General features: G+C 43.1%; 1 protein-coding gene across 10 annotated transcripts in view; it reads left to right on the top strand.

The window, feature by feature from the left end:
• The window catches only part of bru1 (bruno 1), a 554,208-nt gene that overhangs the window by 161,463 nt on the left and 375,495 nt on the right, over positions 1-17,250 (top strand). For all 10 annotated transcript variants that reach the window (XM_072299144.1, XM_019042607.2, XM_019042605.2 and 7 more), the window contains one exon: positions 1,088-1,471. In XM_072299144.1, the coding sequence (XP_072155245.1) occupies positions 1,200-1,471 (272 nt within the window). In that variant the 5' untranslated portion in view covers positions 1,088-1,199. The remainder of the gene's footprint in view (positions 1-1,087; positions 1,472-17,250) is intronic.

The raw sequence follows: 17,250 nt of genomic DNA, 5'->3' as shown, positions 1-17,250 counted from the left end.
CCAGGCCCGATCTATAGACGCGCAAATTTTGGTCGAACCCTTCTGCGAAACTGCATGCATCTCTACGGGAAAATTATAACTCTCCAAAACTAAGCACATAGATAAATGACAGTGTGCTGTTTGACAAATCCTCCACAAAAAGGTGGACCTTTGTGAACCGGGCCGTGCATCCGAAGGAACGCTTTTTCTTGGTATTTGCTGAGAGACTCAGTAAAAATGAGTTTAACAACGGCCGTAACGCTGTCTTTTTGTGATCTAAGACGCCCCTTGATTAGGTGCCTCCTCTTGCAAAAAAAAACTCCTATAGTTCCAAGCTCATGCTTGTAATAAACAAGTGGACGTATTTCTGTCAAACGGAACTACGCGTCATAGGGGGAGGAAGGTATAGAGGGGGGCTTGGATTGGCGGCGGAACCGGGCGTTGGGCTCATTCCGTCCTATACTCGCAATGCTTTTCCATGGCGCTAAGTTTCAAGGCGCCATGGAAAAGCATTGCGAATACAGGACGGTTTGACAGAACGCGGTATCCGGCATTCTAAATTCCTCAAAAGGAACTCATTGACGCTTAGTTCCGTTTGACAGAAATACGTCCAAGTGTCCAACATCCAACAAGAAGGCTATCCGGTCACCAGCAGCCTGATAGTTGAAATTTTGTACTCGTCGGGTAGACACAGATGACACAGGTGAAAGGCGAAGCGTGATTGGTCGACTATGTCTTATCGCTGCTTTATCGTGCCTTTGTCAGGTGGAATGGACGACATCCTGTCGGAAACTTAAGAGATGCCTTAAGTTAGTCGTGAGTTCCACCCGACACATAGATACGACAAAGCAGCGATAAGACGCAGCCGACCAATCACGCTCCGCCTTTTCACCTATGACATCTATGTCTACCGACAAACACAAAATTTCAAAAACCAGGCTACTGGCCGGGAATCAATGCCGGGAACTCCCGATCTTAGAGCAAGCGTCACAACCACGACACCACAGGAGGCCGATCTACACGACAAGAGGCGGCCAACGCTTCTTAATGATTGGTTTTTCCTATGCTTGAGCGTGAAACTGATGTGTGTTATGTTTCTGTGTTGCAGATGTAAGGGGCGCCCTCGGGTGAGAGTGGTTGTCGGGGACAGGGGAGTGGTCTTGGGTGGAGCGTCGCGTGGTGTCGGCGTGGCGCCTGGCGTCGTCGCGGTGGGCGCTACGATGCTGAAAGCGCTGAGCAGCCTCGCGGAGAAAGTGTCGCCCAACACGACGGACAGCAACGCCAACAAGTTGGGCTCCATCAGCGCCAACAGCTACAGCTACAGTCACAACAGCCACCCGCACCCGCACCCCTACAACAACCACAACGGCAACGGCCACAGCACCCTCAACGGCAACAGCCTGGCGCACCGCCAGAGCCCCCGCCCCCAGGCCCCCCTCGCACCTCTAGCCCCCCTCGCTATCACCAATGGCAACTCCGAACACAATAACAAGTAAGTCACTCTAGACTAATCCCTAATCGGGCGAATCGATCAGCTACGAATTCAAATGCTATGCAAGATTTCTTTCTCTCTCTAAGAATTTTAGCGTATGTAGCTCTCGGAGGGTATGGATTCGATCGACATGAATACGATCGACGCCGATTTGATCGACGTTAATTTGAAAACACCCGTGTCGATTTTATCGACAAGATCGAAAAATGAAAACTAGTCGATCGACACCGATTCGATTGACAACCGTGAATCGATCGACAAACCCGTGAATCGATCGAAAAACCTGGATGATCGACAAACCCGTGAGTCGATCGACAAACCCGTGAGTCGATCGACAAACCCGTGAGTCGATCGACAAGCCCATGAATCGATCGAATTCGAACTTCCTGGACGAAGGTTTTTCCCACCATCCAGAATTTCTGGGGCGGGGGGGGGGGGGCAGATGATATTATTTTCAATTCTAGGGGTAGCATGCTCCCTCTGGCACCCCCTCCCCTTTGTAAGCCCATGCTCGCGGAACTACCCGATAAACAGTTTGTTGAATGTTTGATCCCCCGCTCTATTAGAGGAACTCGATGCTCCATACTGCCGTGCGAAGGAAGAACGCCGTATGAGCCAACAGGCGTTGCCAAATCTCCTTCGAAAAATCCCGAATTTTCGGAAGTATTTGTAAACTTTTTTGATCCAATTTGTTGCAGAATGTTGTTCGTGATTTGATCTAAAGTTTCTGGAAATCTAAAGGAAAAATATGCATAAGAGTCTTCAGAAATAAATATTTTCTCAGAGGAGATTTGGCAACATTCGAATGCTGATACGGCGTTTTTCCTCAGCACGGCAGCATATTTCGACTGCCGAAGCATGAAGAGAGTACGAACCCCGGCGCGACTCCGCGGGGGGGGGGGGGGGACTCCAAAACGCGGAACCTTGGAGGGTATTATGAGTAAACTCGGCTCAACCCACGTGTTCATCTTAAGAAGCCGCTTCGGTGGCACGCTGCCTCCGTCCCCAAGTTTAATCTCATTTTTAATTACCGTCTCATAAACTACACCTGTTCGCCCACTATGTAGACTAATTACATTAAAGATGCGACACTCTAATCCTGTTTCACGCGCATTACGTTACGCCGTCTAAACAGACGCCCCGCGCCCCGGATCCGAACGCCCCCCCCCCCCCCGAAAGCCGAAAATAATTCGGGGGCTTGAGTGCAAAAACATGTTTCCGCAAAATTGTTGAGCCTCGTTAATGATCGCCTTGTTTCGAACAGGTCTCCTCGTCATGAAGCTTCAAATTTCGTAATATCCTCGCTTCATACGCTGAAAATCAGAGCTGAAAATGGAGGTCACTGATGCATCGTTGAGTGGTTCCCTGAAAAGTGGACCGCAACGCACAATTTTCAGCGAGCGATGAGATTTGAGCTATCCAGTAGGGTGGCCCACAAAAAATGAATTTCGGAAATTTATAGCCGTAACCCCCTAAATCGGTTACAGCATGTTCAAAAACACGGAAAATGAAATTTGGGGTCAATTGGACAAAATTAACCCGATGCGCAGTTGCCATTTATCCAAGCAAAAATAGCGAATTTTTACTGTTTTTCAGTAATTTTTCGCTCCCCAAAAAATAAAGTCGGAGGGGCCTGCAAATTAAACAGAGGGCAAAATTAGTTCATAAAAAACACCCTAGTGAAGTTTTGGACCCCCTCCATGCTTTTGAACGAAATGCCGTTTGGCGAAAATTTCACGCATGAAGATAGCGAATTTTTGACTGTTTTTGATGATTTTTCCCTCTCGATAAATTAACGTCACAGATACCTAAATTGTAATCAGAGTGTGAAATTAGTAGCTTAGATGCTCCCAATGCTCCCCTTCTGATAATTTTGACACGCTGTGACGTTGCCATTTTTCTGAGCAAAATCGTGAGTTTCGACTTAGTTCAATATCATCTCTCTAGACCTAAAAAAAAAAAAAAAAACTCAGGAGCCGTCGAAAAAGTGCGCTAAAACACAATGATTATACCATGAGAATCTTTTTTGAAAAGGACCCTGTAAAATGTTTTAGTCGGCGTGAAGTTACCTCTTGGCAAACAGTGGTTGACGGTAATAGTCAATTTTCATACGTTAATGCGCCTTCAATTACATTTGATACTGTGCAATACTTTCGTGGTGGAATAGTTGCATTGGCGCCTACAAACCTAACAGGGATACTTCACTCATTGCGCGATGCATGCAGTATCCCTGTTAGGTTTGTAGGCGCCAATGCAACTATTCCACCACGAAAGTATTGCACGGTATCAAATGTAATTGAAGGCGCACTAACGTATGAAACTTGACTGTTACCGTCATGGTGTCAGGGGGTATTTTTTTAACGAGAAACTTGAATCTCAACTCAATTTTTTAAAATTCAAAAATCCAAAATGGCAGAAATTGCCAAAAATGTTATCTTGAGACTTTCGAAATCTAAGACGGTTGACTGCCTGACCCAATTGAATGCTCTTTGTCACATATTTGGACGTATTTATTTAGTATTTATAAGTATTTAAAGAAATCAGAGACAAGTGGGGAAGAAGGAGTCTGCTCGTTAGTTAAGGGCCGTAAAAATGAATGCCAGTGACGTCAGCGGTGATGACTCAGATGTGCAACGACGAGGAGATCGGTGATGGTGCACTTAAGCTCATGAACCTTGTCCACGGCGCTCTCGTGACATGCCCACGGCAAATCCCAAATTTTTATTTTTTTAAGACGAATCACGTCGCGCCTACTTTTAAATTTTTTCTTTTTTTAAAAAAGTAGTTTTTTAGAGCACATCCCATCTTTCCCACACGTCTCAAGTTTTTTTTTTTTTTTTTTTTTTTTTTTTTTTTTTTTTTTCGCAAATGTACGTCCATTTTATCAATTAATCATTGTTTTCAAAATGTAAAGCAATGAGAAAACATCTAATTCCAATTTTTAAGCATCGAAAAGTCAATTTGAACTTTCTTTCCGCCATGAGAATCCATGGAGTTCCGAAAGTTCAAACACGTATATTTCTCGAAATAGCAAAATTTGCACTTATGCGCCTTGTCCTCGGGGCCCTTCAATTTCAACAACTTCGCAGTCTCAGCCGAAAACAAACATGACCGTCTGCTGTTGATGTAAACTAGCAATACAAGATATTTTATGAAGAATTAAAATTTTTGTCCTTTAAGTGAAAAAGCTCTTTGTTCATTTACATCAATGGCAGACGATCACATTGATTTTCGGCCAAGAGTGCGAAGTTGAGATTCGAGTCACAATAAATTGAGTTGAGATTCAAGTTTCTCGTTAGAAAATACCCCCTGACACCATGACGGTAACAGTCAAGTTTCATACGTTAGTGCGCCTTCAATTACATTTGATACCGTGCAATACTTTCGTGGTGGAATAGTTGCATTGGCGCCTACAAACCTAATAGGGATACTGCATGCATTGCGCAATGAGTGAAGTATCCCTGTTAGGTTTGTAGGCGCCAATGCAACTATTCCACCACGAAAGTATTGCACAGTATCCAATGTAATTGAAGGCGCATTAACGTATGAAAATTGACTATTACCGTCAACCACTGTTTGCCAAGTGGTAACTTCACGCCGACTAAAACATTTTACAGGGTCCAAATTTTCCAAAAAGATACTCATAGTATAATCACCGTGTTTTAGCGCACTTTTTCGATGGCTCCAGAGTTTTTTTTTTTTTTTTAAGGTCTAGAGAGATAATATTGAACTAAGTCGAAACTCACGATTATCGCGCTGATGACCCTTTTTCAGGACTCCATTTTCAGTATGTGAAGTCGGCTATACGTTCATCTTTCGATTTCTAGGTAACCTCTCTCAATACATTCGGTTACTCCGCTGAAATTGTCCAAACTGAGAGAATGAGTCGCTAAACCTTGTGTTCTTTACTTGATATTCTGAAATTACCAGGTGAGTAGATCGCATAGTGATTTATTGCGTATTTTTAGAGTGAAAATTCCTGGACAAGCCCGCTTTCCAAAAGGCCAAAGACTCGAAGGAATTTCAAACGCGCCGGAATGGCGGGAAAGTAACGAGAGTGATGTACAACAGTCGTCAAATTGCTATCTCCTTTCATTTTCCACCGATGTTCGTTAAAATAATACGTATTTCGATGTGGAATTGTTGCTTTGTTAAACAGAGGCAATGTTTTTGCTTTTTTCAAAATCTACATGCGTGCTATTTATCTATGACTCTTATTTGAAGGCACATGCAGATAGTCCATGAGAGTTGGAGTGCCGTAGCGGCTAGAGGTGGACTCTCTCCTTCCCCTAGTTTTGCTTAAATATTGTGAGCTTACTCAGATATTTGTAGAACTGAATCAAGCTTACAAACTTACTGCCACTTCAATTTTTTTATTATTTCAACTAGACAGGCACAGATGTAACACTAAAGGTGTTAAACGCCATACCTGAATTATAAAATGCCACTTCAAGTGTTTCGTAACGATAAGAATTCCGACGATTCGTCGCTCCTTTAATGTATTTGCCTGATTACTTCTTTTTTAACTCAAGCCCTGAAATGCACTGGATGATACGGATCTCAGGGCTTTTCTGAAAATTATGTTGTATCCTTACTTCAGAGAAGTGACGAAGTTTATCTAATGCTAACGTCAGGTTATATGGATTTTTTTCATAGAATTCTTGTCTCCTCATCAGCTCTGCCAAAGAATAGTGGAGAAAAACATTGAAAGAGACTAAATTTTCCGAGAGTCTGAGAATTTTACAAAAATTGAAAATTCTTTTCTTCTTGCCAACGCACTCGCTAATTGTTTCGATTAATGTTACAACGGTTTCATTTTTCTTTCATCATCATTTATCTAAACAATTTTAATGACGTCCTTTTCTATCTAAAAGTATTTGGTCCGGAATCTCAAAAGCTCGATTGCGCGAACTGTACAATCTTCATCAAAACTACATCGGAGAAATGAAATTCCTACATTTTTCAACTAGGACTTCTCACGTCATAATTGTGTTATCGACTTATTAAGTCAAGGTTAATTTAAATATATCTAAAAAAAAAGTAATACATGCATTCACTTTTTATGAACAGTAAGTACGCGAAATTGCAATACATTTCGTAAGATTTTCCATCCATGGAGAGTAAACCAACATATTTGTTTCATAATCTCAGATTTGGCATCGTCTCTTTCTTTGACGGCATCGAGTAAACACTGAAAGAGATCCGCCCAACGCACAACTGTTTGAACCGCACTCAGCCAAAATGCAACCCTCCAATTTGAATTTCAAATTTCCCGCCCTTCCACGGCTGTTGCGCTGGTCGTGTATTGATCGGATGAAGAATTTGGGCCAAACAGTTATAGCTGCACTAGGTTCCTGTAGATGAAATGGCGTATTCGTTCCTGAAAATCTGAATAACTCTCAGCGCCTCTTCTTCGCGCGATAGGATAGATCATGGATGGGTCTGTGTGCTACTGCCAGGGCACCGGATACCGGTACCCCAGCCTCTTTTAATATGTTCAATAGCTTGATCCTAAGTATGAACTTTTGGAGCATTCCACCACTGATGTTCATTTCATTTTTAGGAATTACTTTTTCTCAGTAATGTCATTAATATACAATGGTGCCTATTGAAAAAAAAAGAAAAAAATCAGGTGAGGCTGAGTTTAAGCTCAGCAGAAATTTTAAGATTACGAGTTAATCATCAAAGGAGGATCCTCAAGCGGACTGAGGGGTTTATGCTGTGTGAATTTGCAAGAACTTATCCTCAAAGAATGATGACACGTTTTGTCTTTTGCCGGGGACCAAATCAAGCACATAATTTTAAATACTTCTTGCGTAGTCCTGAGGATATTGTTACTATTCTCGTTCTGTCTTATGCATCAAAGTTATTGTATTATCGTTGAAAAAAACATGTATGCGGTGAGGAGAGAAATCTCCTTCCATATATGGTGACGGAATAAGCCGCAGCTGCTATCGGACTAATACGATTGTGGTATAGTAATGTAAACCCTCTAAAGTCTCATTCATCATCGGATTATTTGTGCCCAAAAACGCTTGAGCTTTTTTTAAACGGATTTTTCGAAAAATTGACAATTTGTGGAAAATGAGGTAAATGGAATTGTTTAAATGATACTTTTTTCTTTTTTTCTGATAGATTTTGTTTTTTCTTTTGGCTGGGATTTCTTATGAAAGTATCTCGAAATGCACTGACATGAGTTACAAAAGCTCTCAATGTCAAAAAAATGAAGGAAAGAAAAGAAAGAAAAAGCGTGCGCTCAGCGACTTACGAGGAACACGGCTCGTTTCTATAAACTCAACTCATAAATTGTTTTAAGAGCCCGTGGCAGTGACAATGTCCTCGGCAGCGCCTGCCGCATAACTTTCAAAATAGAGAATAGGGGAAGCGCCCGAACTTACCACTCATGAAAAACGAAATTGTTTTCCCGACCTAATTTTTTCGCTTTGCGCGCAGCGCTGTGAATTCCTCCGTCCAGATTCAATAATTCATCCCTGTTTGTTGGTCGGGAAATTGATTCAGAGAAAATAGCGTTACATAATTCAGGTCCCCGTTCACTCTGCGTGATTGGCTCCCGGCTTCGTCATCAGACATTTCCACGTCGGGTACCCTTGTCAAGGGATGTCTGCCGGGACTTGGGCACGGGCTTTCGCGCTCTTGAGTCGGGCGTGCACTGATGACGTCGCAGCCAGTGTAGGTTGTCGTGTTGACGTCACAACCCCAAAAGACAGGTTTCAAGTCACCAATGTGCTGTTGCGAATTCTCCGAACCAGAATTGAGCCGAATTCTACTGAGAGGAACGAAGTACATTGTAATGCTACCGAGATCAGTGTGCAACGTTTTAAATATTTGGAATTTTAAATTGTCGTACACTATAACTTAAAAATAACATAACAATATCGTTCTAAAAGTTTCATCATCGTCAGCTTTTATTGATTAGGAATAAAAGCTCTGGATGGTTCACACTGACTGATGAAAGCAAGGTGGAAGAAACCAAGGGTGTCTCCACTGCGGTATGGATGACGTCAAAACCCCGATTTTTCAAAGGGCGATCTCTCGGTTAATATTGAACATAGAAATTTGCTGTTTGGTTGGACAGATCTTTTTTTTTTAGCTGATCTACAAAAATCGAGCATCTAAACACGATTTTGTGACCAACGCAACTGACCCAGTACGGGAGGCAATCGAACACTGGAAAAAAAACACATTGGATCTAGAGTCCAGACTCTTGAAAACATTGACAAGAAAAAATACTCTTGATTCAATCGGATTTTTGCTTGAATCAAAACGAAATCCGCTTAAATTAAGAGGCTTGGTTTTTGATTTAAGCTAGATTCTGATTGAATCAAGAGTACTTTTTCTTGTCGATGTTTTTAAGAGTCTGGACTCTAGATCCAATGTGTTTTTTTTTCCAGTGAAAACTGTTTTCCATGAGTTTTGACTCTCAGCATGAAGGGACTCTAATCGAGATATCAAACGGCAACGTTGACGAATGTCGGACAAGCGGCTCTCGTCGGGCTAATCCCTTCACGTATATGCACGGGCCACGAGGGAAGACTATCGATTTTTGCTGAGTTTAGGTATTTTTACGCCGCCACCACCACCACTACGACCATCCCTTCTCTGCCCCCTCCAGCCTCACCCCCGGCCCCAGCCCCGGCGGCGACCGGCTTCTGACCCGGACGCCGGACCCGGAGCTCGCCTTCCCGAGTTCCGCTGACGGACGGGAGCATTAATCACCCATCAAAAATTAGGCTCCGAGTCATGGCCAGACGGAGGCGGAGGTGGAGGTGGAGATGGAGGTGGGGGGGAGGTGGGGGTGGGGGTGGTGGCGGCGGGTGCTCCATCGAAAATAGCTTTTTTCCCCTGCTCACGGTTATTGTCACGGAATCGACCGGACCCGCGGAGACGTCGACTAAATAGATTACGGTCGGAGCCCGCGTGTTTCAGCTACTGGAATCGCCGCCTGCGTCGTTTTGCCTCAATTGGACGGATTTCTATCAAACGGAACTACGTGCATTAAGACATGAACCCTGAGACCCATTAGAATACACGCATAACAGGGATCACGTTATAATGCACATAGATCCGTTTGATAGAAATCCGTCCAATTGGACCGTGTTTAGCGGAAAGGAACCAAGCTACATCAGCTATTGCCGAATTTAACCGAGCAATTTAAGTTTTTACAAGAAAGCGGTTGTGCGGATTTTTGTGAATTTTCTGCATAATATTAAGTAAGTGCCTTATAATTTTCGAAGGAATCCGCAAAAATGTTCTCTTGTAAAAAGTCAAATTGCCCAATCAAATGTGGCAACAGCTGAAAATTATAATGACAAAAGTTCGAGTCAGAATGATCAAGGCTCAGTTGGACCGTGTTTAGCAGAAAGGAACCATGCCACATCAGCTATGCTCAATTTAACTGCGCGATTTAATTTCTTACAAGAGAGCGTTTGAGCGGATTCCTTTGAAATTTTAAGGAATTTTCCTCGTACTAGGCAGAAAATTAACTGAAAGTTGCACAAAAATCCGCATAACCGTTTTCATTTAAAAAATACATCGCCCGATTGAATTTGGCAATGGCTGATAAGGCTTTGGTTCCTTTCTGCTTAACTTGTCCAATTGCAATGGGTATAATAGACCTTGCGAAAGGGTGGAGTTTTTCCAGAGCAAAATAAGGGAATTCGCAACGAAATTGGATACACGTAACACAGAAAGTTTGATTTCTTTTCTAATCCTCCACCCCCCCCCCCTCCGAAAGCATAATCATAACATATGTCTGCACCCCCTAAGAAAATTTAGCAACAAAAGCACATACACCGTGTAAAACACACAACACAGTAACCATTGAGTAACACTTAGTTCGTCCCCTCCCTCTCTCTTAAATTGAGGTTTTGTGACGAATCGTGCATGAAAAAAACCGATATAAAAAGGCCCATACGGTAATTCTATAAAATTTCTGGAGCGATTCGAAAGTAACTTGATTGATTAATAGTTTTTTGATTTTAGAACATTTTTTTAAAAAATTCCGAAAGACGAATGTAGTATGCGGGGCATTCGCTGTGAGCTCCCGAGTATTTGCCCATTTCTGTAACTCTGTTTGCTCTATGGGGTTAGCAGACAGTGCTCTACATTCCGATCAACTGATTTCGATCGTCTAGTCTGCACGACCGATGCCATGCTTATAAAACCAGCGACCCGGTTGATTAACAAATCTCAGAGTAATAAACAAAACTGAACCTCGAATCCGTCGTATAGTCCCGAAGCTAATTTGCAGACACTCGTAAATATTCTTTTTTAGCGAGCGAGTAGAATCGTGGAGCGTCATAACTTTTGTAATTTCATTGTTTGTATCGGCGAAGTTGAGGAAAGAAGGTGGGCGTCCCGTCGGGATGACGTGAGGGAGCCTCGTCGATTCCGGAGTTTTCGGAACGTAGATGGCGCTGATGGTTTTCTGTATTGTTTTCCCCGAGTCCACACAAAGAATCTCATTTTCGGGTGAGTTTCTGCAAAACGGTGGGGGCCAAAAGGATTATAAATCGATAAAGGATTTTGCTGAAAATTTCGCTTACTGAACGATAGTACGACTTGTTTTTTTGTGGAGTTTATAACATTTATAGAATGAAAATTTAGGCCGCATTACTGATTCGACTGAATATTGTGAAAGAGAGTTTTTCCCCGTTACTCTTTCCAGTAGAGGCGGATCCAGCAATTTGGCACCAGTGGCTTTCCGCCATTTAAACCTGTGTTGAATAATCGATTCTTTGCGGAGCAACTGCCCTCTCCGAAAATCGATACATTTCCATAGGTTTAACTGAAGGAGAAGCAATGTTGCCAATGTGCTGAATCCGCCAATGAGCCTTCCAGTAGCATCATTAATACCACCTTCGTCACTAATGGAAATAATCAATGGAAATACGAAAGAAACGGCGTGATATTCATGTAATCTCTGTCTCGAAATTGTTTTGTTATAGGCCCTCTCTCCACGCGCGGGACGTTTCGTGGGATTGGTCCCAGAAAAAAATCTCACTTGCGAATAAGCTGAGGAAAATATTTATTTAGTCAACTCTGATCACAGGAACAAGCAGAGTCCTCATAGAGTCCTAAAGAGCGACTCAGAGAGAAGAAGAAGAAATTTTGTATTTTCGTTTATTGGGGAAAAGTCCGTAGGTTCCATACTTGCGTTTCATACTTGCGATTCGAAACTCCGTGAAACGTCTCGTGGAGACAAGGCCTTACGCGACACAATACGAAACCACCAGTAAACCGAGCTAAACAGCAAAGATAATGCACATCTAATTTTTGAGGGAGACCTCACAGATTGAACGCAAACTCTAGGGGAGACGATGTTTCAGAGAGTAAAGGGAAATTTAAATTCAACCCTATGCATAAGACCCTCATTCGGACAGATCTTCTCCACGAGAAGGATAGTAGATGATAGGAGGGTGGCAAAACTTCATGAAAAATATAATCTTGAAATTTCACGTGAAGTGTTTCATAAAATTTCAGACATTATGAAAAATACCGGTTCCTTTTCATGTTTCGCAAAATGTAAAAATTGTGACTTTCCTCTATTTTTGTGTCTTTGAGTGCGGCTTGCATACTCTAGCCCCTGAAAAATATAAAATATTTCACAGCATCGTGAAATTTCATGAAATATTTTGCAGCGTCGTGAAATTTCGTGAATATTTCACTGAATTTACCAATCTTTCATTCCTCCTTAAGTTTCATGCCACCCTAGATGGTATTGCAACGTCCCATTCGCCGCGCGTAAAGTATCTTGGCCTGCGAAAGCCTGAGCCGGCAACGGTGCGCTCCCGCGGCGCGTTGCGTGTTGCCTAACTCGACGGCGGGTTCCCCGTCTCCGGGCCATGGATTTCCGGGCGCGGTGCGGCGTGGTGACTCGCGAACACGGTAATTCGCCGCGAAAACGGAAAGCGGGCCGGTGTCGCGGTGCCGACAATCAAACATTCACCACTCGAGCGTCGAGCCGGATTGTCAACAGTCAGTCAGCGCGCGCCACGGGGGCCCGCGCCCGGAATCCCTTTGAGGCGCCGGATCGCGTGATTGGCACAACTTCCCACTCCCGGGTCCCTTTGATCGGGGTGCGCTCGGCCCCGCCAGGGATGATAACGCCCAGACCCTGGCCATTCCCGACTTGTTCCGAGGCCTGGGATTGCAAGGGCGTCTTGCGTGTGGAGATAATCAATTTGTTCATTGATTACCCTCTGTCATCCGTCATCCACCTCCCAGAATATCGTTTCCTTTAATGAACCCGGAGAATTAGTGAAAACGATCACAGAGTTTTGTTGTTATCGCACATAAATAAATGCTAGAGCGGACTCATCGTATGTTGAGACAAGAGTCAAGTATTCCTTAGGCCACCACTCATCAGTAGTGCCATCTGACAGCATGCATTAACCTGCTGAGTGGTACTGATTCGGAGGGAATCAGAGATTGACATTTGTTTCAACATACGATGAGTCCACACTACAAAATGACACACGAAAATAATCGATTCAGCTGATTAGATAGTAGCCTAGCACGGGGAAATATGTGAAGGGTCATCCATTAAGGGGTGATAATGGACCGCGTTTAGCAGAAAGGAACCAAGCCACATCAACTATTGCCAAATTCAATTGGACAATTTAATTTTTACTCGGAAACGTTGTGCGGATTTTTGCGCAAACAGGAGGGAATTTTCTGCATTGTACGAGGCAAGTTCCTTGAAATTGTCAAAGGAATCCGCACAAACATTATTCTATTGTAAAAAATTAAACTGCCCGCTGAATTTGGCAGTAGTTGATGTGGCTTGGTTCCTTTCTGCGAAACGCGGTCCAAATGTAGTGTGTATGTGTGTATAGTGTAAATGGGCAAGTTTAGGGGTAAAAATAATTAAGTATGAACGTAAGTTTTGAAAGTTCAAAACTTGAACTTAAACTTGCACTTTAAGTGCAATCAAGATACTCCGAGGTTTTCAATGTTGTAGCAACTCCCTGAAGGGTTATGGTAGGACAGGGCTCTGTGCTGCCGTGCTAGCGAAGAACGCCGTGTGAACATTCGATAGTTGCCAAATTTCCCCGTGTATAATACGCATTCGTGGGGAAAGTTATGCTTATTTTTTCTTAACGTTTACAAATATTTTAAATTAAATCGCGAACGAAAGTTTCTGAAAAATTTGAAGAGAATAATTCAAAATATCCCCAGTAAACAATCGTCCTTTCTTGAAAAAGTATGGCAACGTCTCAAGGCTCATACGGCGTTCTTCCTTACCACGGCTGTGTGGCGATTAGATGTCGCAGAGCAGCTGAGAGCGTTGTGAAAGCGGCTTCTTTGTATGCAAGTGAGGGTACTCTCATCATACCCCGCAGAAATTCGAAGAAAGTGGACGCGAAAAAACGCAGTTGTGAGAAACAATGGGTCCGTCGGTGACCAGCCACCACGTAATGCATAGTCCCTGCCGGATCGTATTAGTGAAGACACGGCGTAAAATTAACAGCTGAACCAGGGAGCTAATTAATTGCCGCCACGATAGAGTTATTGTTGTTATTGCGCTCACAGATAAAACGTGTTCTCTTTGTTTCGCCAACATCATTCCCCTTTTTTCGGTGCTCCTCTCGCGCAGCGCTGCCACACTCCCAGAAAAATCTGACAGCAAGATATCTTATCACGAGGTTGCGAGGGTTTGTCCCTTTACAGGGAGAGTTAGAACAATTCGGCTCATGGATATCACAAACCGGGTAAAAAGATTACACAGTTTGAGCTCCAGCACCTTGCATTTTTGAGTGTGGCACGAATAAGATCACTCGTGCGATTAATCTGTTTTTCGAGTAAGTTTGGCAAAGCTGGGCAGCGGGGGTGGGGGGTGGGGCGTCGACGAAAACCATTACTCTTTGACAATGATTTAATAGGTTATGTTTTATCTCGTGCTCTGTCGTTCGACACAGCCGGCTCCATGCGAGTGCCGAGCGTGAGCCCTGAGCCATGCTCCCATCCAGATCCGCGAGTCCTGCGGGTTGCGTTCGAGTGCTGTCGAGGCGCGACGTTCCATTGCATGCCTTGTTGTCGCTTTGGTTCGAGAGAACATTTCAATAAATATCATATCGATCGTGTTCGATGCATCAAACAGGTGAGATTGTATCGATATCGATTGTTTCGACATGTAAACATAGCCTTCAAAGTTAATTGAGTAATCGGAGATACTGGGTTTCTTGTGATAGATTTTTTATTCTAATGAGTATAAAATGGGAATAAAAAGTGAAATTGACAGGAATTTTCTCATTTTCAGCTTTTCCTACTTAAATCCAAACATTTTTGTTTGAGGTTACGTTCTATTGTTTTAAACCAAACGATACATCGAACTACTATCGAATACGATCTATTGATGTTATTAGTCGTGACGTTACCATAGGGAGTCTCCGTCGTTTCGACTTGGATCCAAGCGATAACAGAAAAGTAACCTTCCCCGATGGCAGCGTTTTTCCCTCGTCGCGCCATGAGGAAAAGTGGACGGATATTAGCAGCTTAAAAACACGATAAATTTTTTGGGTGAAAAGAAGATTTTTAGCTACATTGCCGGAGGCTTAAAAAAAGGGTGAATCTTGCCCGACTGTGTGCGGCGTTATGTACTACATAAGAAATTTTTGTAGTCCAATCTCCGTTATGACTTCGTTGTGATGGGAAAGTGGTGAAAATTTTAAATAGTATATGAGGACTTATCTGTAACAATCTAGCGGATGTGAAAAATAACCTTTTCGAATAAACACATTCAAAAAACTGTTTTGGCATCGAGAAAATTTTGAGAAAATACTTGAGATGTGATCTTCGAGGTCTGTACATTATGCTAGAGCCAAACATATTAAAATTTTTGTGTGAACAAAACAGTTTTTTAAGCGTGTTTCGAAAAGGTAATTTTTCACATCCGCAATTGTTACAGATAAGTCCTCATATGTGCCACAAAATATAAGAGCCCCCATCGGTCATGTCTCCCTTTTTCGTAACTTAACGGACAGTGCACAAGTACTCTAAAAAATTGAAGTTTTTCTCTTATATTAATCCAATGAAAAATTCAAATCTGACTCTCTTTGCCAGAAACTATTGGATCATTTTCAGGTATCTTTAAACAGTATTCAAGAGGCATTCAAACTGGGCATGCCTCAAGCTGCAACCTGATTGCTGATACTTTAACTGGCTATGTCGGCCGGATAAGACAAGAATAGCCCTATCTGCGCCGTGTAATATATCGATTTTCGATTCTTGTCGTGCCGACATAAATTTCCACAATCTGGCTGCTGCTCGTGGATGATGATTATTAAGTGAGGAAATGTTGCAACTTTGAGACGACTCCGCTTCAATTTCAAACCGACTCATACGGATGATAACTGGAACACTGTCTATCCCAAAAGTCTCCTGCACATCACCCCGGTCGAGAAATTCTAATCACCGAAAGGTTTTTGTCAAGTTCCCTCAACTTTCCCGGCGGAATTTCATTGGGAATTGTGCACCATTGTCGTATTTTCGCTGGCGCGTAAGCTCCAACGTGTTCTGTCAAAGCCTTAAGCCTCGCCTTAACCACCGTTATTAACTTTCCTTGTTCTTCATAAAACGGAAGTGGGTACGACTCTTTCCGCCGACGGTGAGGGGAGGGGGAGGGGGAGGGGCGGGCGGCTAGGCTGAAAAATAAACCCCGGAAAGATGAAACTCCAGAGAATCCTTTTGTCAGGTTTAAGTTGAACGGCAGTGGATGCCTCAAGTGTGAGCCACCGGTGATGCCGTGTCGCCGCCGCGCCGCCCTCTCTAACGCAGCTGCGTAGAAGTCTTTCAGTTGTTCAGAGATTCCTGGGTGTTTTAGTGCTCGAAGGCAAAGTGGCCTCTAGCTCTATGTATTATTCTGCCGAAAACTTAGTGGTAGTTGAAAATTAAACCAGATGGTTTTCATCGAGAATTTTTCATGCCGCACATTTGTCTGGAAATTTCGGAAGAGGGGAATGGGGCTCTCGCATGTGTCAAGAATTTGCGATTTCAGTGCTTCTTCTCTGTGTAAAATTTTGCGAGAATCACGATGGTGCCACTGGTTTTCGCTGAAACGATCTCCAAAGCTCAAAAAAGCTCTCAAAGTTGAGGCCGTAATGGAGGGGAGTATCCCTAATCCCACCCTACCTTGAGAGTCCATCTCTGTATTAAGTCAAACTCTCCGTGTAAAGATAGAAAGCAAATGCATTAGCAGGGTTGCCGTGTTTTCAGTTTTGGATTTGGAGTCACCAAACAGAATGGCAAACCCTGCTACTGTATCTGCTCCCTATCTTTGCATGGAGAGTTTGACTTGATTTAGAGGTGGACTCTCCTGGATAGTGCCGTGGGTATTCCCTCCATCATGGCCTCAAGTTTGAGAGCTTTTTGTAAGTTTTGGAACTTCTTTTAGAGAAAACAGTGGCATCATCGTGTTTCTCGCGAAATTTTACATAGAAATCCGTATTTAAATTGCAAATTCCTGACACATGCAAATTTCATCGTCAGGGAACATCCGCCGTTGGAAGAATCAGGAGGAAGGCAGGAAAATTCATGAAAAAGACTGGAAATACTGAGAAATCTGGAGACTTGAAATCTGATAAAACATTGCCACTATACATATAAGTGCTTTTTCATGCATAGAATACATGGAGCGCGATATATCGGGTTATCTCGGTTATCTGCACGTTCAAAGCGATTCTGCTAGTGGTTAGAATCGCATATAACCCTGGAAAATCCTAGACAAGAGACCTCCAATGGAATCTTGGCAATGGTGG

Source organism: Bemisia tabaci, chromosome 4 (assembly GCF_918797505.1).
Source record: "Bemisia tabaci chromosome 4, PGI_BMITA_v3".
NCBI classification, from domain to species: domain Eukaryota; kingdom Metazoa; phylum Arthropoda; class Insecta; order Hemiptera; family Aleyrodidae; genus Bemisia; species Bemisia tabaci.
Note: the sequence above shows the minus strand (reverse complement) of the source record. Positions and strands in the feature narration are given on the sequence as shown.